Source organism: Gorilla gorilla, chromosome 17 (genome assembly GCF_029281585.2).
Source record: "Gorilla gorilla gorilla isolate KB3781 chromosome 17, NHGRI_mGorGor1-v2.1_pri, whole genome shotgun sequence".
NCBI lineage: Eukaryota > Metazoa > Chordata > Mammalia > Primates > Hominidae > Gorilla > Gorilla gorilla.
Window position 1 is genome coordinate 75649680 of NC_073241.2, and position 24824 is coordinate 75674503.

The following is a 24824-nucleotide window of genomic DNA, read 5'->3' on the forward strand; positions in this document are numbered from 1 at the left end:
AAACACAGCACGTGGAATCCTGGTCCTCAGGGCCTCCTTTGCCCCAGTGCGGAGGGCAGGTTGCAGAGGCCTCTGGGAAAGGCCATATGAGTGGCCATGTTAGATTCATTGGGAGCCATTTCGCCTCTAGGAAACATTTTCATTTTGTGTCATCACAGCCTTGTGAATGGGGAGCGTGCACTTCCACCCAGGGCTGCAGAAGGATGTGTGAGGGAGTAGGGGCTGAGCTAAGTCGCAGTCCTGCTGGGCCTTTATTCTCAGCTCATGGACACCCCATCAGCTTCAGATAACATCTGGAGCCAAAGCCCAGGAAATGGGCAGGGGAGGGAGCAGAAGCCAAGTCAGCCTGTGCGCTGCTGCAGTTTCAGGGCCTGGTGGAGTCCCTGTGTCAATCCAGAGTGTCCCCTCCCCAGGCCTACATGACCTCTGCCAGAGTTTGACTGACACTCATCGAAATGTGAATACCCACGTGAGCCCCAAGGCAGTGATCTTACCAGTAGGTTGCTGAAGGAAGGCGAGGCACAGTGGTTCACACCTGTAATCCCAACACCTTGGGAGGCTGAGGTGGGCGGATCACGAGGTCAGGAGATGGAGACCCCCCTGGCTAACACGGTGAAACCCGATCTCTACTAAAAATACAAAAAATTAGCCGGGTGCAGTGGCGGGCGCCTATAGTCCCAGCTACTTGGGAGGCTGAGGCAGAAGAATGGCGTGGACCCGGGAGGTAGAGCTTGCAGTGAGCCGAGATCGTGCCACTGTACTCCAGCCTGGGTGACAGAACAAGGATCTGTCTCAAAAAAAAAAAATAAATAAATAAAAATAAAAAAGTTGCTGAAGGAGTCCCCTCCCTGGTGCACTTGGCCCTTTATTGAGAACGTGTTTTGGTGGTGCTGAGAGTGAAAGAAAGACGGGCTTGGAATCAAACAGGCTCCAGATTCCCAACCTGGGCCAAGTGATGCTGAGCAAGTCTTTCTAACCCTTGAGCCTCAGTTTCTTCATCTCTAAAATGGGAATAATGGTAATAATGCCCATAATTCATTGCAATGGATGGTTGTAGGGCTGAATTTGGGAAAAGCTTTGTGACAGGTAAAGTGATATGCTGATATGACTGGGATCATCACAGAGGGACTGAAGCAGAATTCACGAGGGACCTGGAGTGCCAGGTGGGAGGAGAGGTAAGCGGGGAGGCAGAAAACAGTGCCTGAAGCCTTGAAAATGGAAACCAATTTGGACACCCAGTGCTGCACCAGCTGGCCACTCAGGGCTGGGGTTTGTCCTCAGCCTTCCTGACTTTGCTGCTGGCATTTTCATGGCTAATTAACATGTCATGGGGGTGGAGAGGAAGAAAAACTCAAAACAATTGATTTGTCTATTTGCCAGCACATCTGGGAAAAGGCTGGGTGTGGGAGGTCAAAATCGAGGCTAAAAATCAGTGCTTTGCATTCTCAAGGAAACACACGGATCTGCAGGAGAGCTCTAGGAAATCAAAGTTCAACTATGAACTCTTGAGAGAGCAGTGGGCATGGAGGGAGGAGGCTCTTCTGGCTTTAAAGCTCTTCTGGCTTTGTGAGGAGAAGGGTGACACAGACACCCGGCTCACAATAAGGAAGCCAATGAAGAAGTCATCACCCATCCTTCCCTCCCTCCATCCGTAAGCATCCACCAAGCACCCAGATTGCATCCAGCCCTGTCCTGAGGGTGCTCTGGGTGTTGCATGGAGACAATACAGGGACTTTGCTCTTTAAGCATTCAGATTCACATTCAGAACATTGACAGCGCAACTCAAAATTGAGTCCCCACCTCAATAAACGACAACGCCATTTGTATCCGTTAGCTTTTTCTGTATAACAATCACTCCAAAATTTGGCCTTAAAAAAACAAACTTTTATGCAGCTCACAAGTCAGTGGGTTGGTAATTTGGGTTGGGCTCAGCTGGGAAGTCCTTTTGGTCTTCTTGGGCTCACTCACATTGCTGCAGTCAGCTGGGACAGATGGGTCTAGGACAGTTTATTTGTATATCACATGGTCTCTCATTCTCCAGCAGGTTAGCCTGGGCTTCTTCTTATGGTAGAGGCAGGAGACCAAGAGAGAGTGGAAACTGCAAGGTCTCTTGAGGCCTGGGCTCAGAATTGGCATGATGTCACATCTGCTACCTTCTATTGGCCTAAGCCAGTCACATGGCCATGCCCAGAGGCAAGGGGTGGGAAAGTAGACTCTGCCTTTAATGGGAGGAGCTTGTATGGGAAGGTGAGCATACAAGGAGGGGAGAAATTGAGGCCATTTTTGCAAACTATCAGCCTCACCAATCTTCTAGTTGCTTAGCAAGCAAGATATGGAGTCTATCTTGTCCTCTGTCTCTCAGGTTTTACATCCAATCCATGAACAAATCTTGTCACCTGTACCCTTGAAATGAAATATATTTTGGATCTGACCATTCCTTTCACCTTCCCCCGATTGCCACCCTAGTCCAAGAAACCATCATCTCTTCCCTGGTTCCTGCTTCTTACCTTTGCCTTCTGCAGCCTATTCTATTCAGCAGCCAGAGAGTCAAGACCTGTCACTTCTCTGCTCAGATACCCTCCTCAGAGTCAAAGGCAACATCCTGTAATGATCAGTGAGGTTCTGCACCATCTGTCTCCCCAGCCCCCTAGATCAGTATCATCTAAACTCCTACCACTCAAGCCTCCTGAAGTTTCTCAAAATTCAGGCTTGCCCTCACCACAGGGCCTTTGCATGTGCAGTTCTGTCTGCCCAGAAAGCACTTTGCCTGGATATCTGCCAGTTCAGTCCTCACCTTCTTCAGCTCTTTACACAATAGTTATCTTCTCAGTGAAGGTTCTTTTGGCAGTCATATTTAAAATGGAACTCCCCCAACCTTTTCTTCTTCCCTGCTTCATTTTTTCCATAGCTCTGTCATCATCAATACATAACATATTTTCTTATATATCTACTTATTGGATAGGCCAGTGCTGTCCAATAGAAGTATAATGTAAGGCCGGGAGTGGTGGTTCATGCCTGTAAATCCCAGCACTTTGAGAGGCCGAGGCGGGTGGATCACCTGAGGTCAGGAGTTTGAGACCAGCCTGGCCAACATGGTGAAACCCCGTCTCTACTAAAAATACAAAAATTAGCTGGGCGTGGTGGCAGACCCCTGTAATCCCAGCTACTCGGGAGGCTGAGGTGGGAGAATCGCTTGAACCTGGGAGGTGGAGGTTGCAGTGAGCCAAGATCACACCACTGCACTCCAGCCTGGGCAACAGAGCAAGACTCCTCCTCCTTAAAAAAAAAAAAAAGTATAATGTAAGACACATATATAATTTATTTTTTTCTAGCAGCCACATTAAAAAAGTGAAAACAGGCTAAGTGTGGTTGCTTATGCCTATAATCTTAGCACTTGAAGGCAGGAGGGTCACCTGAGGCCAGCAGTTTGAGACCAGCCTGGGCAACATAGTGAGACCCCCATCTCTACAAAAAATAAAAAAATTAGCTTGGTGTGGTCGCACATGCCCATAGTCCCAGCTACTTAGGAGGCTGAGATGGGAGGATCGCTTGAGTCCAGGAGATAGAAGCTGCAGTGAACCATGATTATGCCATTGCACTCCAGCCTGAGTGACAGGGCAAGACACTGTCTCCAAAAAAAAGGTGAAAATGGGAAATCAATTGTAATAATATACATTATTTAATTAACTACATCCAAAATATTATCAATATTTAATTAATTTTAAAAGTTACTAATTTTTTACATTATTTTGTTTGCACTAAGTCTCTGATGTCTTGTGCCTATTTTACATATGACAGCACATGTGAATTTGAACTAGCCATATTTCACATTTGGTAGCCATACAGGACAGGACAGAACTAGATTGCAGTTCCACAATGGCAAGGATTTTTAACGGCGTCATCACGGCTGCTTCCCTAGCACCTAGAACAATGTCTCACATGTAGAAGGCATGCAATAAATATTTGATGATTGAATAAGTCAAGTTCTGAATCAAATGCAATTATGTGGAAAGATAGTTACAGACCCAGAAAAGAGCTATCAACTGGCTATGTCCATGCTCTGGGCTGTGAGGGCAGGACTGTGAAGGAGAGAAAGTTAGTTTTTCTGTCTCAGTCTTGCCAAGTCATTCAGTACCTCCGTGGTTTTCCATTCTCTCTGGACAGACAGAAAATCTTGCAAGTTCATCCACACTAGGAAACAATAGCGAGTTAATGTGTTGCCCTCTTTTGGGCATTTGCACTTTGAAAGTAAAAGTGAGAGAGAGAGCAATGCTTAATCCAAAGCAATGATTCCCTCCTGGAGAATTTTTGGCTCTAGTGGGAACGCTATTACTGGACCATGAGTCTTTCTGATGTCCGCGAGTTCACCCCAGAAGTAGGCTGTCAGCCAGGGTGCTTCTGTTGACAGGCTGCCCTTGGGTGGCCTGTTGCTGGGTGCCCTGGCTACTCTCCTCTGCCTGGTATTTTACTACAGACGGCACTGGAGCTTGATGCGAAGAGGCGGACTTGGGAGGTGCAGGTGCTCTCAGAGTTTGGGATTCTCTCCAATTCAAGGAAATCATTGAGCCATCCTCTGCAGCCAGCCCTAGGCCAGACCTCAGGGAGGGTGAAAAGCCTCTATACTTTGTAAGACACTTTCACTGGGGGAGGAGGTGGGGGAACTTCATAGCATTCCCCCTGCTAGGTGGGCAAGCAAGACACAACATGCTTGTTTTGCAGATTGGAAAGCTGAAGTCCAGAGACAGGAAGTGGGTACCCAAGTCACTCCCCTGAGAGCCTGCCGGGACTCTCCTCTAGGGGAGCAGGCACAATCTCGGCCTGAGGGGCCTTTTGGGTCTAGCTGGAGTGACCAGGTCAAAGTGCTGCTGGCTTGAAATAACTGCTTGATATTAAGCAATGAGTGGAGTGGGCAGCGCACAGCTGGACCAGGCCTACCTGGGGAAGGCCAACACGGGTGGGAGGCAGGGCAGTCACAAGGCAGGGGCAGCCAAGGGGCTGATGGAGCCCCTCGAGGTAACTGGAGACGGACAGGCCTCTGCTGCTTGTTAGGCATATGGGATCTGCCAGCTCCAAGAAGCCTATAGCTCTGCCTTTCCCAGGCATCTCCTCCCTCCCCCCTTCCTCTTTGCATCCTTTTGTTATCTCTCTTCCCCTGCTCTCCTCTAACCTTCTTTCTTTCCTGTCTTCCTTTCTCATGTATTTCCACTGACGTCCACCGTCTCTTTTTCTCTCATGCACACCTCCCCTCCCCAGTACCCCAGAGCGCTAGACAGGGCTGCCCCATGAGCAGTGATGGTTGGGAATCTAATTTTACTGACTCTGGCTCCCTCTGAAAGCAAGCAGATATCCACTCACTGATGTGATCTGATTTCAGGGGCGTGTGGAGGTCAACTCCCATGGCGCCTCCACTCACTGGCTGCTGTCTGAAATCCCACCATTAGAACTTCATAGCACCAGCTCCTTAAAACGTAACCACTCCTGAGAAAAGCCACGGTCCAAGCTCTTCTTCTAAACTCTTCCCCATCATCACACATCAGAATGGATGGCTCTGGGAGCCAGGCTTGGGGCAGAACAGAGGAGGGCACAGGAGAAAGGGGCATCAGACGAAACAATTCTCCCAGGAGAAATGGGAGGCAGAGGAATAAAGCTACTCTCTGTCCTGTCCACCGTATTCACAGGGCCGGGCTTGTGTAAGCATACTGTGTGTTCTGCACACCTCAATAGGAAGGGGCCCCATCGAAGTGGCTTTCTGAACTGGGTCCCCTCTTTTTGGCACCAGACAATGCTAACGTGGTCCAGGTAGCCACCCTAGCATGTCTTGAAAGTTATTGGGGTTTGGGCCAGATGTGGTGGCTCACGCCTGTAATCCCAGCACTTTGGGAGGCTGAGGAGGGTGGATCACCTGAGGTCAGGAGTTCGAGACCAGCTTGGCCAACACGGTGAAACCCCATCTCTACTAAAAATACAAAAATTAGCCAGGTGTGGTGGTGTGCGCCTGTAATCCCAGTTACTCAGGAGGCTGAGGCAGGAGAATTGCTTGAACCCAGGAGGTGGAGGTTGCAGTGAGCCTAGATCGCATCATTGTACTCTAGCCTGGGCAACAAGAGCAGGACTCCATCTTAAAAAAAAAAGAAAGTTATTGGGGTTTGGAGATTTGCTTTTTTGCTTTTAATTTACTTGAGTCTTTGTTAAAAATATAATAGTAGGAGAATATCTGAACTCATGACCTAAGAGGAACTCTACATGGTTTGCAAAAGCCACCCAATGCCATCCACAGTGCAGACCCCTCCTTCCCTGGCCAGGAATGGCAGGGTGAGGACTTCTGTTTTGGGTCTGAAATTGCTTCTTCTTCTGTTAGTTGATTGTGATGCACACTGACCACCTCTGTCCTGGGTCTCCTCAGTTCATGCTGGACCTGCAACTGGGCCCCTACACTCATTGCAAAGAATTCCCAGTCTTTCTGTCTGTAATTCTTCAAAGCTAGTCTTTCTACCTTGCACTTTATCTGCTTTAGTTTTGTTTCGCCCTCTGACACCATCAAATTCCATGCAGTTTTAAAATGCTGAGAGGCAGCTGCTTGCACATGACCAAAGTTTTTGGCAAGATGATGCTTCCTCCATGCTCACCTGTTCATGATCATTCATTCATTCATTAATTCATTCATTCAGTGAGTTCTTACTGTGTATTAGGATCTGTGCCAGGCAGTAGGGGTAAAGGTGAATGAGACAGACCTAGGCTCTGCCTTCATGGAGTGTACAGTCTTCTGACCACATATGCCTTCCACAAAATGCCTTGTTAGGATTGTGGCAGGAATGTGTCCATACACTTTGTTGGTTTAGATGGGGAAAGTATCTTCTTGGATGGATCATGCCCAGAATATTGTCCCAATATGCACAGAGGTTTTCTTCTGTAATTGTATCCTGTCTCTAACCAACTCTTCTAGGCTTCTTTCCCTTACTCCTTGTCCATGATGGCAACTGGAGCTAAAAACTGGCCCTTTGCTGCTTGTTGGAAGCTTGCTGCTTAATTGTCTCATACCCATGGGCAAGTAGGGTTCCTTAGGATGCAAAGTCCCCTCCCATCAGTGTTTTGAGAGCAGGAATTCAGTTCCTTGGAAGAAGCTGAGCTTTTCATTAGAGATCAAAGCCTGGCCCTGGGGAAGCATCACAAAGCTGCTCTTGGCTGTAAAGGATCTCTTTGGGCATATCACTTTCTTTCTAGGCCCTTGGCATCCTCCATTGGACCGGGAACCAATAGACAGAGAGGGAGGAAAGCAGACCCATGGCAGCCCTGCGGGCTAAGCCAAGCAATAGGCCCCTTGGGGTTGATGAGACTGGAGCAAAAGAGGTTAAACTGATATACCTGGAGTACATAAGGAACCCGGAAAGAATGGCCTTTGAAGCTGGGTTCTGGGCAGATGGCCCACTTTTGTTTTCTTCATCTCTGATTTATCTGGTGTGTAGTCAAGTAGTTAGCTTATGTAGTGTACCCCAGACTCTCAGTTCTGCCATTCAAGGTTCCCCACAATTTCCCCCCACCCTCATTTTTCCTGTATCACTTTCCCAAGCACCCTGCATCTGAATGACTCACAAAGGGTGCATTACCTAGTTGCATGAAATCCGAATTTCTCCCAGGCTAGAAAAGTCAGTGTGGGCCATTGAGAGACTCAGAAGATACAGGAAACGAGATTCTGAGCTGTATCCATGCAGAGGGGAGAGGAGGCTCCCTGGGGGCCATGTTGAGTAGAACGTGAAGTCTGTCTTTGGACATGGGCCTCCTCTGGACTACATCTCCTTCCACCTGGGCGCAGCCCCGCCGGCTTGCTCCCTGAGGACCCAAGACTTGCTCTCTCCTTACTGCCATGCTTCTTCCCCCGACCGAGGTCCAGCTCTCTGTGCCTTCACAGATGGTGACTGTCCAGTTTGGCAACTTTAACTATGATCAGGCCAAAAGGAAGGTAGATGTTGCAGGGAATTTGCATCATCTCCTGGTGGGCCAAAAAGGGCCCTGGAAGTACTCCAGGTCACACCCCCGCCCTTTGCTGGTGTTCACACTCCTCTTCTGAGCACTTAGTGGGCCTCTGCATGGACATCTGCAGTGATAAGGAACTTTGGGAGACAAAATAAATTCTGAGAAGTGTCTTCCTTATGTTGACTCAAATCCGCCTACCGGAAAGACCTTTAGCCTTTGACTGCAGCTATTACCTGACCCAGAGTTTCCTCTTCCCTGCTCATGCCCAGATTCTCCAACTGTTCCTAGTGTCAGATTACTCAAGTCTCTTCACAACCCTGCTGTCCATCATCAGAGTCCAGTTTATCAATGTCCATTTTAATATGAGTTTCCCAAAATCAGTTCCAGTACCCAGGAGTTTCCTTCAACCTTTCCATCAGTTAAACCCTGTGAAATGCAAGGCCTAAAGCCTTTCCTCTGGGGGATGTCCAAAGGCCCTGGGATTTGTCTTGCTACAGAAGCACCCAAGGGCCTGGAAACATTTGGCCTGCTCTATAGAGGCAGGGCTTGTCCTTGGCATTTCCTTAGTCTAGGGAGGAGGCCTGGGGCTATTGGCTAAGGCAAACTGCACTGTGCCTGAGCAGTTGTGCTCACCTCAGCCATTCCTCAGCATCTCCCAAAGAAGAGATTCAAGCCTATTCCCCATGGAGGCCAGGAGCTAGTGCTTTGTTTCTTGGTTACTGTCATAGGCAGGAACAGGCTTACTCCTAGGGGAACTCAGGAGAGAGAGAGGGATGGGGAGAAGAGGTGGTACCACCAGGACCATGGCATGTTATTTCCATTCGGCAAGCCACCAGGCAGGTGTGTTCCTCTCTGGGCGTACCACGTGGAGACGTATATGGGTGTTTGAGGACCCATGTGCTGGAAGGCCGTGACACTGATGTGGCAGAGCAGGGGGATCGCACTGCAGCACTGGGACTCAGGAGGCCTGGATGCCAGCCTCAACTTGGCCATGACTATTCTAGAGCCCTCAGACATGCCACCCCAGATTTCCTGGCCTCCAGATCTTCATCTGTAGAATGAAGGCTGTGTGATCTCTGCACTTCATTTAGCTAGGATATTGGAGGATTCCATGAAGAACTATGCTTCTTTACTAGCTAATAACTTCATCCTTACCTGTTCTAAAATAAAGAACTCTTTCTTCCTCCTTTCCCTCCTTTCTCTTTCTTCACTGTCCTCTCTCCATGTCCTTCCCTCTTTCTTTTCCTCTTTTCTCCAGTATCTCATTATCCTCCTGTCTCAGAATATTTCTAAGAATATTCCCTTCTAAGAACAAAGGGCATTTACTGCATGGTACCTCCTCTGAAAACACTCACTTCACAACTTTATTGGAGATAAAATTCATACACAAACAAAATGCCAAGTATAATGGCCTAAATGCCACAAATCAGATGGAGAGGAGAATTTCGTCCACCTGGGAAGGTCTTGGAGGGCTCCCAGGGGAGTTAACATCTGCCCAGGATAGTCAAGGTTGGACAGGATGCAATGGTCTGGCAAAGCAGGGTGGCAGTGCCAGAGGGCAGAGAATGGCTGTCGAGGGCCCAGAGGCAGGCAAGGCCCCTGGGGGTCTGGGAGAGATGAGGAAGGTCAGATACAGCAGTGAGAGAGAGCAAGGCTGGGAGGGGGATTTGGGCAGGGAATGGAATGCTTAGAACTGTGCTTTAGGAAAGTTAACGTGGCAGCCATTTATTTGGAAGAGGGATTTCGAAGGTCAGCACTGGTCCTTGTTTCTCCCTGGTTCCAGCCCACTTCAAATGCTGGGCATCACATCACAGCTCTGATGTGCCCATCTCAGGTCTGCTCTGTCCAGCTCTAGGACCCTGGTGGCGGTACAACACTGAACACAAACATCTTCCTGGCGCTTTCTACTTTCTACTTAGCCTCCCCGTGAATAAGATGAGAGGCTTGGTCAGAAGCTATTTGAGGCCCCTGCCAGCAAAGAGATTTCAGCAGGTGTGTGGGATCAGCAGCATCACTGCAGGTCACAAGTCTAGGAAACTAGGGCCTGGAGAAGTCCATGGGGCTGTCCAGGTCTGACTGTGAGGGGAAGTGCCCTGGCCTTTGGGACAGAGACCTTACACCGGGTGACTCTGCCTGGCTTTGAAGACTTCTTGGTAGTGATGCCTTCCTCACTGGCCTCTGTGGGCAGAGACCTGCTTTTCAAAGGGCTGGCTTTCTTTGCTGCTTGTGTGGGCTTTTCAAAAAGGAGCCAGCGCTGAACCCCGGCTGATGAGGCTGAGCCTCTCCAGCCCTGAGGCCGGCTGTCCTGTCTTCTTTCTCCCTGCCCCTCCCTGGTGCCTTTGGAGAGGGAGTCTCGGGCCTTCCCCTCCTTTCTGACCATCAGGGCCCTGCCTCCAGTGTCCCCTCCCTGTTCTGCCCCAACACTGGGGAAGAGTGAGGCTGGCTCAGTAGCTGAGCACAGCGGGAAACCTGACACCTGAGAGCTGGCCTGAGGAGGCGGGAACTCGGGCTTCCGCTTCCGGGGAGCCCCAGAGAAGCCTGGGAGGGTTTGGATCCCATCCTACTCTCCCAGGATCCCACACCCCTGGAGCAGGGAGAGCTGGCTCTGGTCAGCTGGCAGGCCTGCAACAGGGACCCTGGGCAGACCTGTGCTTGAGGTGCCCACCAGCAGAAGGCCGTCATCACTGGGGTGGCCCCGGGTGGGTGGCAGGCCAGGTAGAGATGTCAGGTGCCCTGTGGGGCCTTTCAGGCTGCCTGTTCTTCCCCTCTTTCAGCCCCCTTTTCCTTGGAGGACTGGAAGGCAGTGCCTCTCAGCCCTGGAGTCTTGAGGATGAAACTCCACTTTCCTCCAGAGCAAGTCCTGGGGCTGGAGCATCAGGACCTCCAGCTCGGGAGTCAGTCTTCCCTGAAGAAGCCTTGCTGTCTTCCACGGTCCCTGGCATCTGACTTCTTGGCCTGGCTCTTTGCTCCTGCCCAGGCTCAGCCCTCATTCCACTCCCCTCATCTGCTGGCCAGAGGAGCCTCCTGACTGCACCCAGTGTGTCCTCTTGGTGTCCTGGCCCTATTTCTGCACTGTCCTCCTCCCTGGGAGGCCCCCCGTCTTAGTCTGTTTTGGATGCTCTAACAGAAGGCCATAGGCTGGGAGCTTATGAACAACAGAAATGCACTAATCACAGTTCTGGAGGCTGGGCAGTCCAAGATCAAGGTGTTGGGAGATTTGGTGTCTGGTAAGGGCCCGCCTCCTCATAGATGGTTCCTTCCCTCTGTGTTCTCACTGGTGGAAGCAGCAAGCCGGCTCTTTGGGGCCTCTTTTATAAGGGCAACAATCCTATTCATTGGGTTTTATCCCCACTATCTAAACACCTCCCAAAGGCCCTGCCTCCTAAATCCATCACCTTGGCGGTTAGGATTTGAACATATGACTTTGGGGTGACACCAACATTCAGACCACAGCACTCTCTCACTGCTACCATATTTCATCAAGCTTCCTAACTCCCTGTGCTCTGTTCCCTTCTGCCCGTCCACATTTGGCTTTCAGGAAACACCTTGCTTCAAATTTCTACTTTGTCACTTATCAGATGAGTGTCCCAGGCAAGGCAGTGAGCCTTTTAGAGACTCGGGGACCTTGTCACTGTTATCCCCACCCACCTTCCCCACTGATCTCTGCTTCTCCCTTTCCTTTCCCGCCCCTATGGGTTCTTCTGTCCTCCTATCCACCCACTATCCAGCAGCCAGCAGTCCCCAGGCATTTGTGGGTCACCTATAGTGTGTACCTTGTGTGCCAGGTGGGCGTCAGGCGAGCCCAGCACCTGTGGGTTCCCCCTGTCCCAGCTGTGCAGGGCTATCCTCAGCCCTGCACCCACCTCACTCAGGCCCCCACCCCCTGCTTTATGGTACAGCTCCTGGCCAATTCTCAGGTGTGCTCACTGTCCTTATCAACTCCAGAATTCTAAGATGCACATTTTTCTTCTGAAATGAATGTGTGTCTTACCATCGATGTGTTTATTTAATGTGGTGTTTGTTTGTTTCTGGGAGACCCTTCTTTCTTTCTCCCTACTCCCTAAAAATATTATTTAGCTCATAATGGGTCTTTCAACTGATGTCATTTTAGCCTGGGGAAATATGACAAATGCATAATGTAATCAGTGACATCTGGAGATTATTTTTTAACTTGAAGGAGTAACTCTAACAGGAAAAATTGCAGGTTGTCTACTAATGGGGTATTTGGGATGTCTGTTTTTCAGACATCACTGATCATTGATTTGTCATGGGCCCAGATATTCTATCCTGGGAGTTTCACTCCTTGGGTCTTAGGGACCAAACAGAGCAGCTGCTGCCTGGTACTGTTACAGACCCTACATGATTTAGGGCTGAGGAGAGGCCCCAGGGGGCAAGGTGGATGTTTCCACTTCCAGTTCCCTTCTCAGCAGGATGCTGAGACCAAGAACCACTCTGGGGATGGAGATGGTGGAGGGAAGAAGCACAGCCTCCCAGAAGGGAAGTCAAAGGACCTTGCAGGTAGAAATTGCCTAGAATGTTACAGACAGCCAGGTACCTGTGCCCACCTTCCTCTGGCTGCCACCCCGGAGAGAAGGCATCTGCTCTCACTTCCCAGTGCGTCTGCTGGAGGGCACAGGTTGTAGGATGGTAGAAACCTCCCCAGGCTGGGGCGGTTGGTGCTCCTCCTAATGAGGCTCCAGAGAAACCTGAAGGCCCCTTGGACAGAGTGGGTATTCTCATGGCAGGAGGGGCTGCTGCGAGGCAGGCAGCTGCACGTTCATGGCAGTGGGGGAGGCTCCACCAGGGCCCACCCGGGAGGGTACTGGCCAGCTCTGCCTGACCTGGCCCTCCCATGCCACAGCATCAAAACCCAGAGCCTAGCTGGCCCCACTTGCCATTCTTTTTCCCGTTCCATTTCAAACCAGTCTGCCTTCAACCAGCCTCAAACCCGCAGCCCCTTCGAGCCACGGAGCTTCCCTCACTCCCCACAACAATCCGTCAGACAAGCAGGTATTTACTGGGTGCCAGCACCAAGCCAGGTGCGTGGGGATCCAGATACAGCAAAGACACGAAGCCCAGCCTGGTGGGGGCGGCCAGTGTGAAGAGACAGCTCAAGGTAGCCACTGCCAGGTGCCAAAGGAGTGGGAGAGAAGGGAGTTCTCAGAGCTCAGAGGAGGAAGGCATCCCTGGGGCTGGTGGGCAGGGTGGTATTTCTGGAGGAGCTGAGAGGAGACACGGACCTTTCGAGATGGGAAAAGCAGCCAGGGAGATGGGAGCACAAACTCTCCAGTGGGGACATGAGAGAAGTGGTCCTCCTAATGAGTCTCCAGAGAAAGCTGAAGGCTCCTTGGCAGACCAGTGTGGACGGCTGCGGGAGGGCTTGGAGGGGGTCTGTGGGAAACAAGGAGAATGTAGCTTTAACACCAGGCCAAGGGGAGGCCGGGCGCAGTGGCTCACGTCTGTAATCCCAGCACTTTGGGAGGCCGAGGCTGGCGGACCACGAGGTCAGGAGATCAAGACCATTCTGGCCAACATGGTGAAACCCCGTCTCTACTAAAAGTACAAAAATTAGCTGGGTGTGGTGGCAGGTGCCTGTAGTCCCAGCTACTCGGGAGGCTGAGGCAGGAGAATGGCTTGAACCTGGGAGGTGGAGATTGCAGTGAGCTGAGATCGTGCCACTGCACTTCAGCCTGGTGACAGAGCGAGACTCCATCTCAAAACAAAAACAAAAACAAAAACAAAAACAAACAAACAAAACCAGGCCAAGGGGTTTGAATTTCACCAGTAAGCAGTGGTCACTGCTCCACTCTATCAGTTAGGAAACTTGGCTGAAATGCTTTGCTCTGTGTACGGAGTTGGCTTTTTTCCTATAGAGTTGCACTGTCCAGAATGGAAGTCACTCACCTCCAGTGGCTCCTGGGCACTTGGAATGAGGCTAGGGCGAATTGACATGTGTGGCAAGTACAAAATAGCCACCAGATTTTGAAGACATAGTAAGAAAAGAAAAGAATTTTAAAAAGCTCAATAATTTTTTACATAGAATACATATTGAAATAACATTTTGGATATGATGAATTACAGAAACATATATTATTAAAATTAATTTCAACTGTTTCTTTCTACTTTTAAAAGGTGACGACTAGGAAATGTAAAATTCCCTGTGTGGCCCACATTATAATTCTGTCGGACAGTGCTGGGTGAGAGTCTTGACAATACCCGTTTTCACCCCATTCTTTTCCTTTATAGTCATGCTTATCTTCTACTTCTCTTCTTTATCCCTCTACTGTGCTTCCCTTTTCTTGCCCTCCTTCCCTCTGTCACACTGGCAGTCTCCTTCCCTTTGTCCTGTGTGATGGTAGACCATGGAGTGAAGGGAAGGGGGTCCGGTGCCGCTTGCTCATGCTGCAGCCCCCGGACTCACCAAAGCCAGAATCTATAAGGCAGAGAGGCCTGACTTATGGAAATCCTTGTGGGAATTAAAGTTCTAGATAATTCTTTTCTGGCTCACTTGCAGTCAGGCAGAAATTCTTTGGATTTTCATTTCTTTTTGCAAAGATTTATTTTAAAAAATTGATAGTGACATGCACGTAATCTACAAGGCTGAATAGACTAGCATAAGACACATTGAGCCAAGCAGCTTCGGTCTGCCCTTTGCCCTCCACACCAGAGGCAAAATCCCTCAACCGCAGTGCGCTTTTAACTCTTCTTCAGGCATTTCTTTCCTGAAAGACATAAATTACCAAGCAAATTTACAATCAAAGATTAGATTTCTATTTGTCTATTTTTAAATTTCTGATATTGCTTATGTTATTCATATTGTGGAAGAAATGTCCTTTTCTGTTCTAATATAGCTTATTATTTGTTTTATTGTTAATATAGAAATGATGTTTACTGTTGAGCCAAGTATAACATCATACAGGTAGTTACAGTTTCTTAAACAACTTTTTCTTTTCCTGGTCATAATAATTGCCTCACTTTCTTTGGATTGTTTTGTTTTCCATAGCATTTTTACAAATTCTTACCAAACTCTCTATCACATTATAAAATTCCTTCAAATACTATTTTTTAAAATACTCTTTTTTTCCTTTCTTTTATCGAGATGGGGTCTTGCTATGTTGTCCAGGCTGGTCTTGAACCCCTGACCTCAAGTGGTCCTCCCGCCTTACCCTCCTAAGTAATCCCAAAGTGTTGGGATTATGGATGTGAGCCACTGTGCAGTAATACTGTTTTCATGTGGCCATATTTGTCAGCAGTCCCATTGTTTCCAGTCCCCTCTCCTCTCCTCCAGATCTCCTCCCAGAGTCCCCGCCCTCCTGCTCCCCTGTGGAATGGCTGCAGAGATCCCTGCGCAGCTGTGTGCTTGGGCAGCTTTCCACCTCTGTCAGGTGCAGCCTTATTTTGTTGTTCCTCTTTCTTGGTTTGTGTTAGTACCTTTTTGAGAAGGAGTGTTGAGAAGGTTAATTTTTTTTGAGCTCCTATATGTTTGAAAATGGCTTTATTCTATTCTCATACTTGATTAATGGTTTGGCTGGGCAGATAATTCTAGATTGGAAATCACCCTTCCCCCTCAATACCTTGAAGGCAGCTGCTCTATTGTTTTCAAGCTTCTGGATTAATTCTTGAAAAATCTCAAGCTATTCTGATTTCTGACCTTCATGGGACCTGTTGGATTTTTCTCTGGAAGGCTTCAGAACCACCTCTTTGCTCCCGTTGTTTGGACACTTCACAGGGAGATGTCTTTCGGGTGGGTTCTTTCCCCCATCCATTTTGCTGGGTACTCAGAGGCCTTTTCTATCTAGAAATGCAGACTTTCAGTTCTAGGAAACAGGCTTTGTAGTTTTTGTTCCTAATTTTCTCCCTATCATTTCCTCCATTCTTTCTCTCTTTCTAGTGAAATGTGCAATTTCTGACGGGTTCCTTCAACGTTTGCATCTTTTTTCCTCCCATTCCCCATTTCTCTGTCTTCTCATTCCGGTTTCTGAGAGTCCCCAGCTTTGTCTTCCAATTGCCCTGTTGAATTTCATTTCACCTCGTACATTTCTAATTTCCAAGAGCTCTTTTTCTTGTTTTCTCATTGATCCTTCTTCAAGAGCTTCCTGTTGTTGCATGGATCCAACATCTTATTTTCCTGAGGGTATGGATTATATTGTTTTGAAGTTAATTTTTTTCTAGCCCTTGCATTAACTCTGTTTCTCGAGTTCATTTTTTAAAAATTATTCTTTAAGTTCTGGGATACAAGTGCAGAACGTGCGGGTTTGTTACATAGGTATACACGTGCCATGGTGGTTTGCTGCACCCATCAATCCATCATCTACATTAGGTATTTCTCCTAATGCTCTCCCTCCTCTTGCCCCCCACCCCTGGACAGGCCCCGGTGTGTGATGTTCCCCTCCCTGTGTCCATGTGTTCTCATTGTTCAACTCCCACTTATGAGTGAGAGCATGCGGTGTTTGGTTTTCTGTTCCTGTGTTGGTTTGCTGAGAATGATGGTTTCCAGTTTCATCCGTGTCCCTGCAAAGGACATGATTCTCTGAGTTCATTTTTAAAAATTCGGTAGGTTCTCTTTCTCTTTTCACTTTGTAATCAAACGACTGATCACTCTTAGGCTCTCTGTTCATGCCAAAGAGTAGGTCACTAAAGCTGTCTAGAATGTCTGTGTGCCTTGAGGGTGAGAATGGACTTTTCAATGAATGGGCTTCATTATACAGTGGCCAGTTGGGGACCCAGTGATTTATCAGGGGTGCTCTCAACCAGAAGTATCTGCAGAGCTCTTCCTAGGACCAATGATTTTCTTTAGAGAAGCATCCCCCAGTTTCACCCTGGGGCTGTGGAGGGTGCAGGGGAGGGGCACACGCTTGGGTAACAGTGTTTTTGGCACCAAGTAGTAGAAGAGGAGAGGGATTCCAAAGTTCCATATTCAGACTTGCACCTAATCCTGCTGTGTTTGTTAGCATGGTGCTGCACCCCTGCCCTCTCCTGCCTCGGGTCAACCCCCACTCCTATTGGAGCCTCTCTGGAAAGAAAGTCACTGCCTTGCATGAGAAAGGGGAGAAGCCCTGGGCAGAACTGCTCCTTACACAGATTGCAATCAGTCTCCCTGTTCTCGGCTCTGCCCTTTCTCCTGCCTTCCAAAGTAGCCACTGCCTCCAATTCCTGACCCTTCCAGCATTGTGCAGCAAGACTTGTCCATTTCTTCTTGACCACTCCTTTGGTAGGTGCTTGGTTTTCAATTTCTCAACTCTGCTAATTCCTCCATCTGCTTTCTTTTTCTTCCAAAAATTTGTTGACATCTGTTGCCTGCTGATGTCACCTTTTCTGTTCTCTGTCCTTGTCTGTTTATTGTCTCTATTCCTTTGTTCTCATTTTAGTGGGTATTGGGAGGAGCAGACATATACTGAATCTGCCATGTTTAGCAGGAAGTTTTCTGTAAATCTTTCTGAAATGCCGGGTCTACTTCTTGGCCTCATTAAAGGCCTCCCTTTGGCACCTAGAGCTGGATTTTTGCTTAGAGAGAATTTGTAAGGTTTTCTTGTCATCAAGCTCAATTTTATTTAGAAAAGGACTAGAGCTCAAATTGAATGTAGCCTGAACCCAGCTTATACCTGGACATGTTTGCTTTTAAATAAATGATAATGTTATAACACATTATTTAACTATTACTTAAATTAAAAACTATTTCGTGTGATCTGAGTCTTTTTTTTCCTTAAAAGTGTATGCAAAACAACTTCTGGTTGTTTTATTCTCTGGGAATTAGGGCTCCATATGGATTGAGTCCTGGCTGGCCAGGCTTCAGTGAAATTCAGAGCTTGGCTAGGCTGGACTAACTTTTCTCCATGTGGCATCTTTAAAAAGGTAGTAGGGTCAGTGGGCTTGCATAGGAGTCTAATTCAAAAGGCCGAGCTTTAGGAACCTTAAAACTTTTAAACAAGTATGTTAATTATAAAAAGGATGCTTATGTATTCATTAAAGATACACTTCCCCGGCCAGGCGCGGTGGCTCACGCCTGTAATCCCAGCACTTTGGGAGGCCGAGGCGGTTGGATCACGAGGTCAAGAGATCGAGACCACGGTGAAACTCCGTCTCTACTAAAAATACAAAAAAATTAGCCGGGCGCGGTGGCGGGCGCCTGTAGTCCCAGCTACTCGGGAGGCTGAGGCAGGAACGTGGCGTGAATCCGGGAGGCGGAGCTTGCAGTGAGCCGCGATCGCGCCACTGCACTCCAGCCTGGGCGACAGAGCGAGACTCCGTCTCAAAAAAATAAATAAATAAATAAATAAAATAAATAAATAAAGATAACACTTCCCCCCTCCATCAGGTACACACACAGCCTTCACCTGGCTGGGTTAAGGATGACCACATGCCTCTAACAGTGATGACTCTGCTGTGTCCTAATGTAGGTCTTGAGCTTTACCAGCCCCAGGCTGCCCCGGGTGGGCACAAGGGTCAGTGTGGCGGCCGCTCGTGCTGGTCGTCATGGAGATGTCTCTGTCCTTGCCTTCCAGGTGCCCCCTTTCAAAGGTCTCAGCATCCTCACGCTACCTCCTGCCGCCACTTCCACCTGGGCCCCCCGCAGCCGCAGCAGCTCGCTCCCGACTTCCCGCTGGCCCACCCCGTGCAGTCGCAGCCAGGCCTCAGCGCCCACATGGCCCCGGCCCACCAGCACAGCGGCGCCCTGCACCAGTCGCTGACCCCGCTGCCCACCCTGCAGTTCCAGGACGTCACAGGTCCCTCCTTCCTACCTCAGGCCCTGCACCAGCAATACCTCCTGCAGCAGCAGCTCCTGGAAGCCCAGCACCGCAGGCTGGTCTCGCACCCCAGGTTGGTGCTGCCTGGGGCGGAGGTGGGGACCCGGATGGGGTCGGGTGAGGGGGCAGGGCCAGGGCGTGGGCAGGGCCAGGACGAGGGCGTGGCCCGGGTGTGGCGGAGACGGGGGCGGGGCTACAGGCTCCTAGACTCCTGGCTTCTCTCCCTGGCCTGGCCGGCAGTCACCAAGTGGGTCTCTGTAGGAAGTAGCTATTGTTTCAGAGGCATCCACTTCAGTCAGTGAGCACTGTCCTGACCTGACAGGGGCTCCCTCAGAAGCCAGTATGTGTCCCCATTGCGTCACCCAGGTGCAGGGTCGGGGACTGGGTAACTGGTGGTCCACGATCCTCACAGTGGACTCCTGCATGGTGCGGGAGGAAATTTGACTAGGGAACTCTTCATGTCCCCTCCAGCTTTATGACTGCCTGATTCTAACACCCAAGCACCCTAAAGAATACCAAAAGGAAATGGCTGGTTCCAGGAATGGCTGGTTCCCACCCTCAAGAGTTCTCACCCTCAAGAGTTCTCAAGAGCCCACGGTCTAGATAGAGTCCAGCTGCATATTAATAATTAGGAAACAAGCAGGGAGTGAAATTAGACAATTCTAATCAAATAGGTCTGGAGTAGTTGTGGGGCCCTGGGTAAGTCACTGCGCCTCTCTGAGCCTCAACTGTCAAGATAAAGAGTTGGATAGTCAGTGGATCTCAAACTTTTTGGTCTCAGGACTCTTTTCCACTCTTACAAATTAATGAAGACTACAAAGAGCTTCTGTTTATGTGGGTTTTGACTATTGATGTTTACCATATTAAAAATAAAAACTAAAAGGTTTTAAATATTTATTAATTCTCTTAAAAATAACAACAAATTCATGTTAACACCAATAATATATTTTTATGAAAAATAACCACTATATATAAATTTAGTGAGATGAATGACTTTTTTTTAAACATATTTGCAAATCTCTTTAATGCGTGGCTTAATAGAAGGCAGCTGTGTTCTTATGTCAGCTTCTGCATTCATTCTTGCAGAATCTGTGTCATGTAGTTTCTGGAAAACCTCTCTGTTCATTTGTGACAGAATGAGAGTGAAAAGGCAAATAGCCTTATAGTATTATTAGGAAAATGGTTTTGACCTCTTGAACCACCTGAAAGGGTTGCAGGGACTCCCAAGGATGCTCGGAGCACACTTTGAGAACTGCTGGACTAGATCATCTCTAAGGCCCTAAGCATACATGACCACAGGGCTTGGGATGCTTGAGATAGAAGATGAGTGCTGTAGGAGGTCAGAAGGAGAAGAGGTCACCATGATCTGGGATGTTCAAGGAGGCCTTCCTGGAGAAGGAAGGCTTTGACCTGTGCCATGAAAGCTGGGAAGAGTGTTGAAAAAGGGTTGAGGAGAGGAGAAGAGCATGATGGGAGTAGAGGGGTGCATACAGCCTGTAGGAGGTGAGTCTGTGTGTCTTGAAGATGGCCCACCAAGGACAGAGGGAAGAAGGGCAAAGAGGCAGAGAGTGTGGGTGGAGCCAGGTAATCTACCACAGACACACCAAGGGAGAGACCTCTGCACAGCGGGCAGCCCGGAGACAGCCAGAGTTCCTGAGCTGCAGCCTGCTGTTCATCTGGGAAGCTTCCTTGGAGTTTGTCAAGAGTGGTGAAGCTCAGTGCTTGCTAGACTGTGGGTGCTAAGTGGGGCTGCAAGAGTGGGGCACCCTCAGGCTGCCCCGGTTTCTCAGAGCTCCTGAGAACTAGTGGCCTGGGTAGCCCCTGACGCGAGGGCTCTCCATCCCTTCTGGTGCAGGCGGAGTCAGGAGCGTGTATCTGTCCACCCCCACCGCCTCCACCCCAGCTTCGACTTCGGCCAACTGCAGACACCTCAGCCCAGGTATTTGGCTGAGGGCACTGACTGGTGAGTCTTCAGGGCCCCTGGGGGAGGAAGGGAGGAAGGGAGGGAGGAGGGAGGTCTTGCCAGATCCGTGGAGTTTCTGTTTTCCTTCACTTTGAATGGCGCAGGAGGCCTAGTTCTCAGGCCCCAGCCTTTGCCTCTGCTTCCAGCCACCCTCTGGGCCAGATGGTCCCACGTGAGCCTGGTTCTAGCAATTAGCTCAGATGTTACTGGGTGCTATTATGTGCCCATCGTAGGACACAGTGTTCATGGTCCTGCAGTGGGGGAGGGGGACAGGGATAGAAAACATTTCCCAGGCTCAGTGAGAGATATGAACCAGTGGTCCCTGGGGGGAGAGCAGAAAGGAGAATTCCGAGGAACTGGGTTGTCAGGAAGGCTTTCTGGAGCAGGTGCGTCTCAAGGGATCCACAGAGAAGTGCCAGGGCATGCCAGCAAGGCAGTGCTGGGTGGGGTGGCTGTGTAAACACAGGCTTACATTGCATCTTGAAGGATGGAGGCAAAGCCAGCCAGGTCAGAGGTCAGGACTGAGGAGGGGAGCTGGGGAGAGAGGTTGAGGGTGGTGTTGTTGCTGAGTCTTTGCAGATAATGGGCCCCTGAGCAATCTGCCCATAATTTCCCTCACTCAGCACAGATATCTTTGTTGTCCTGAGATGCAGGGTCGCTTGGTTTTGGATCCTGGGTCCCACCCGATTCTGGTTCTAGCTCATAAGAGAGCTGATATTAACTAGAGTTGGATCAGAACCCTTGAAAACTTAAAAAGATGTGCAGTTCACTGAATATTTAGAGGTAAAAGGCATCACGCCTGCAGAGTTCAGGGAAAAAAAATCTATCTAATCTATCATCTATCTTCACAGAGGATTGTGTGTGGGTATATATGTATGTGTGTGTGTGTGTGTGCGTGTAAGTATATACATTGTGGGGGAGAGAGAAAGGGAGACAGAGAGAGAAGGAAATAGAAATGCAGTAAAATGGTGACATTTGGGGAATCTGGGTGAAGGGTATACAGGAATTCTTTATGCTGTTCTTGCAACTTTTAGGTCAAAAATGATTTGTTTCATTTTGTTTTGTTTTGTTTTAGAGTGTAAAATAATCTATCAATGGAAAAGGATGAATTATCTTAAAGATTGATGTGCCGTTGTGTCATTTTTCAGCCACTTGTCAGGCTTAGTCCAGGGTTGCTTTGGGAGCCCTTCCCATGCACACCCAGGAATGATTCCAGAGAATAGTTCCAGTCAATTGAATACTATGGGAGCTTCTAGGTGCAGGAAGTCGTGGCTTTCACATGTTCCATTTTCTTCAGCCCTTTGCTCATTCTCAGGTACACTCTCCATTAAACTGAACAATTCCATAAAAGATAGATTGCACTGCAGCCAACTTCTGCCCAGCCTTTTCCAATTAGCAGATTCAAATTAGGAAGATTTAATTGCAATTTGGATTGAATTCTGTCCCTCAGCAGTCAAGTCAATTTCATTTAATTCAATTCAGCACACACGGAGTACTCAGGGCCCTTGCATATGGCTGAGTGATTGGAACACACACAAGGGCCTACAGGGAAGTGGGACTGAACAGGTGACATAGGTGGGACTCATCCTGGGGAGATGGCAGGAGGAGCAGCACAGGTGCTGGCCCTGTCCTCAGCTTTCTTTATAGGGCCAAACCTCTTTGTCTTTCTTAATCATTTAAACCAGTCTGCATTCCTGACCACTACCTGCCCCAAGAAACAGAAAGAAGGAGGCTCGGGGAGGCTGGTCCCTGCCCTAGCAGGGGATGCTAGGAGGCCCTGCCTAGAGGCCCGCCTGGTCCACCCTTGGGTTCTTTCTGCTTGTTTTGTTCCCACTTCCCAAGTAGGATGCCGATTCTCCTCCCTTGTAATTAGCTCTGCTCCAGCGGGGGCCAGCCTAGTGGCGCCGAGGGGTTTTGTGATTGATTGTGCTAACTGCATCCCAGCCCTCTTTTCTAGAGAGGCTGCTTCTGCCAGGAGATAGGCAGCCTGGTAATTGGATGGCAGGAAATGCATTATAGGAAGGGCTACTCTCATCCTCTACAAGGAGCCCTGGGGGAGTGTGTCTGTTGCATCCCCTATGCCCTTTAGAGAACCATCAGAGACCACAGACTTCTGCCCTAGGTCATTCCAGAAACTGGGCTGCAAGCCCATGTCCAGCCCCAAGGTCGTCCACCCCCTGAGGTTACCCTGGCCTTTTTTCCTACTTTGGGATATCTTAACCCAACCCAAGCAGCTTCTCTCGGCTGGGAACCCTGGCCTGAGAGTGTGTGGAAGCCTTGGGGGATACATCCCAAACCCCTCTCTTTCTTGCCCATGCCTAATAACTTGATCCTGACCTTAAGCCGCAACCCAGGGCCTGAGTTCTTTTCACGCTCCTTCTTGGACTCAGTCCTGGCTTCTCAGTTCTAACTCTGCTCCCCACTGTGGACTATACCCCACTCTGTTACAGCTGCAGCCCTGCCTAGGCGGAGGTCTACCACAGGTCTGGAACCTGTGGGTAGAGGGTGGGTGGAGGGTGAGCACCTCCGATTGTCCTTTCCCCTCCGGGCAACCTTGCCTCAGCAAAGCTCCCAAAGCTCCCTGAGCCTGGAGTCACCCACAGGATGGTGCTGGCACTCGTAGGGCCAGATTCTGGGAAGAACTTAGGGTCTGCACAGCAACCAGACCACACCATGTTCAAGAACATTAAAAGTGGAAAATAAATTTCAGCGTGATGTTTAGATACAAAGGCCAAAAATGACACATTGGCACAAGAAATCTCCAAAACACAGTTCTGGGTTAACCCTGTGGCTTTAGGTCTGTGGGATATTCCTGTGACCCCTTTAGACACTTAGCAAGTTCTTTCAGGCTGGTGGCAACAGCAAAGGCTGGAGACACTGCTGCCTTAGGGGCTAATTTCTCTTTGAGTCAGGTCCTGGTCAGACTTCTTTAGGGTTCGAGGAACCACATCCCCTGTTGGGGTAGCCCAGATCCATCATGAGAGCCCACCCAGACCCACCTAGGGCAGACCATCCTACCCATTTGAGGGACAAGGTGCCTCTTGCTTTTCCAGTTAGCATTCTTGGGATTGGGATGACTGTTCCAAGTTCCTTGGGACTTTGCTTTGGTAGAATTCCTTGAACATTTGTTTTGAATTTGTTGGGCTCCCTGAGACTTCTGAGTAAATGCTGAAAATCAGAGATTCTGCCATGTGAGGCAGTGCAATGGATTGAGCCCAGGCAAGGGTGTGAAACCCTGATGGTCCCAACTGGCCAGCCAAGGTCCATGAATAAGGCACTGTCCTTCTGCAGGCCTCAGATGGACCTGTGAATATGAGGGGCTGACCTAGTGGATTTCTAAGTTTGCATCCAACTGGCTCCAAGAGTTTAGTTCATTTCCCAAGTGACAGGCTCATCATGAGCTGTTCCAGGGATTTGGGCTGATAATGGCTCTTTGCATCTGTGTAGTGCTCTACAAAGAGTTTTCACCTGCATTTTCTCATTTGATGCTCCAACATTACCATGAGGAGCTACTGATATCATCATCTTAGAGATGAGGCTCAAAGAGGTGAATTAGCTAGAGAGGGTCTCACAGCTAAGAAGGGATGGACTTGGGACAAGGACCTGGGTCTTCTGACAGCTGCTGCTGTTCAGGCTGTGGTGTGCATGGAGCCTGTGAGAGTGACTGGCAGTCCTTCCTGCCCATAGCAGCTGGACCTGGGCTGTGCAAAGAGGAGGATGGGGCCAGATGCCAGGGACCATCAGAGACCATCAGAGAGCTCCTGCCAACTCTCCAGGGCTCATACTCTCATGAGCGTAACCCAGGTAACAGGGATCAGACTCCCCTGAAGGCTGATGGCTTTGTTGGGTTTTTCCCTCAGAAAGATCTCAGATGACATTGCAGGGCAATGTGTAGCCAAACCCAGGCCATGTGGGATCCAGGCTCAGTAGCAGCAGGCACAGTGGGAGCATAGGCAGTTAGTGATCAGGGCCTGCTCGCAGCAAGATGAGGAGGGGAAGTCTCAGAGTCCCATGCCTCCTGCCATCTTGCTCCTGTAGGATCTGAGGTTGAACCTTCTGAGGCCCTGGCATTCCTCTCAAGGGTGCTTTTAGGGCCTAGCTGCACTTTCCTAAAGGGAAGCTGTGTCCTAATTACCAGGGACCAC

General features: G+C 49.3%; 1 protein-coding gene across 2 annotated transcripts in view; it reads left to right on the forward strand.

The window, feature by feature from the left end:
* The window catches only part of ARK2C (arkadia (RNF111) C-terminal like ring finger ubiquitin ligase 2C), a 129559-nt gene that overhangs the window by 81456 nt on the left and 23279 nt on the right, over window positions 1–24824 (forward strand). For both annotated transcript variants that reach the window (XM_055368151.2, XM_031003775.3), the window contains exons 2-3: window positions 18474–18789; window positions 20572–20679. In XM_055368151.2, coding sequence (XP_055224126.1) covers window positions 18474–18789; window positions 20572–20679 — 424 coding nt within the window. The remainder of the gene's footprint in view (window positions 1–18473; window positions 18790–20571; window positions 20680–24824) is intronic.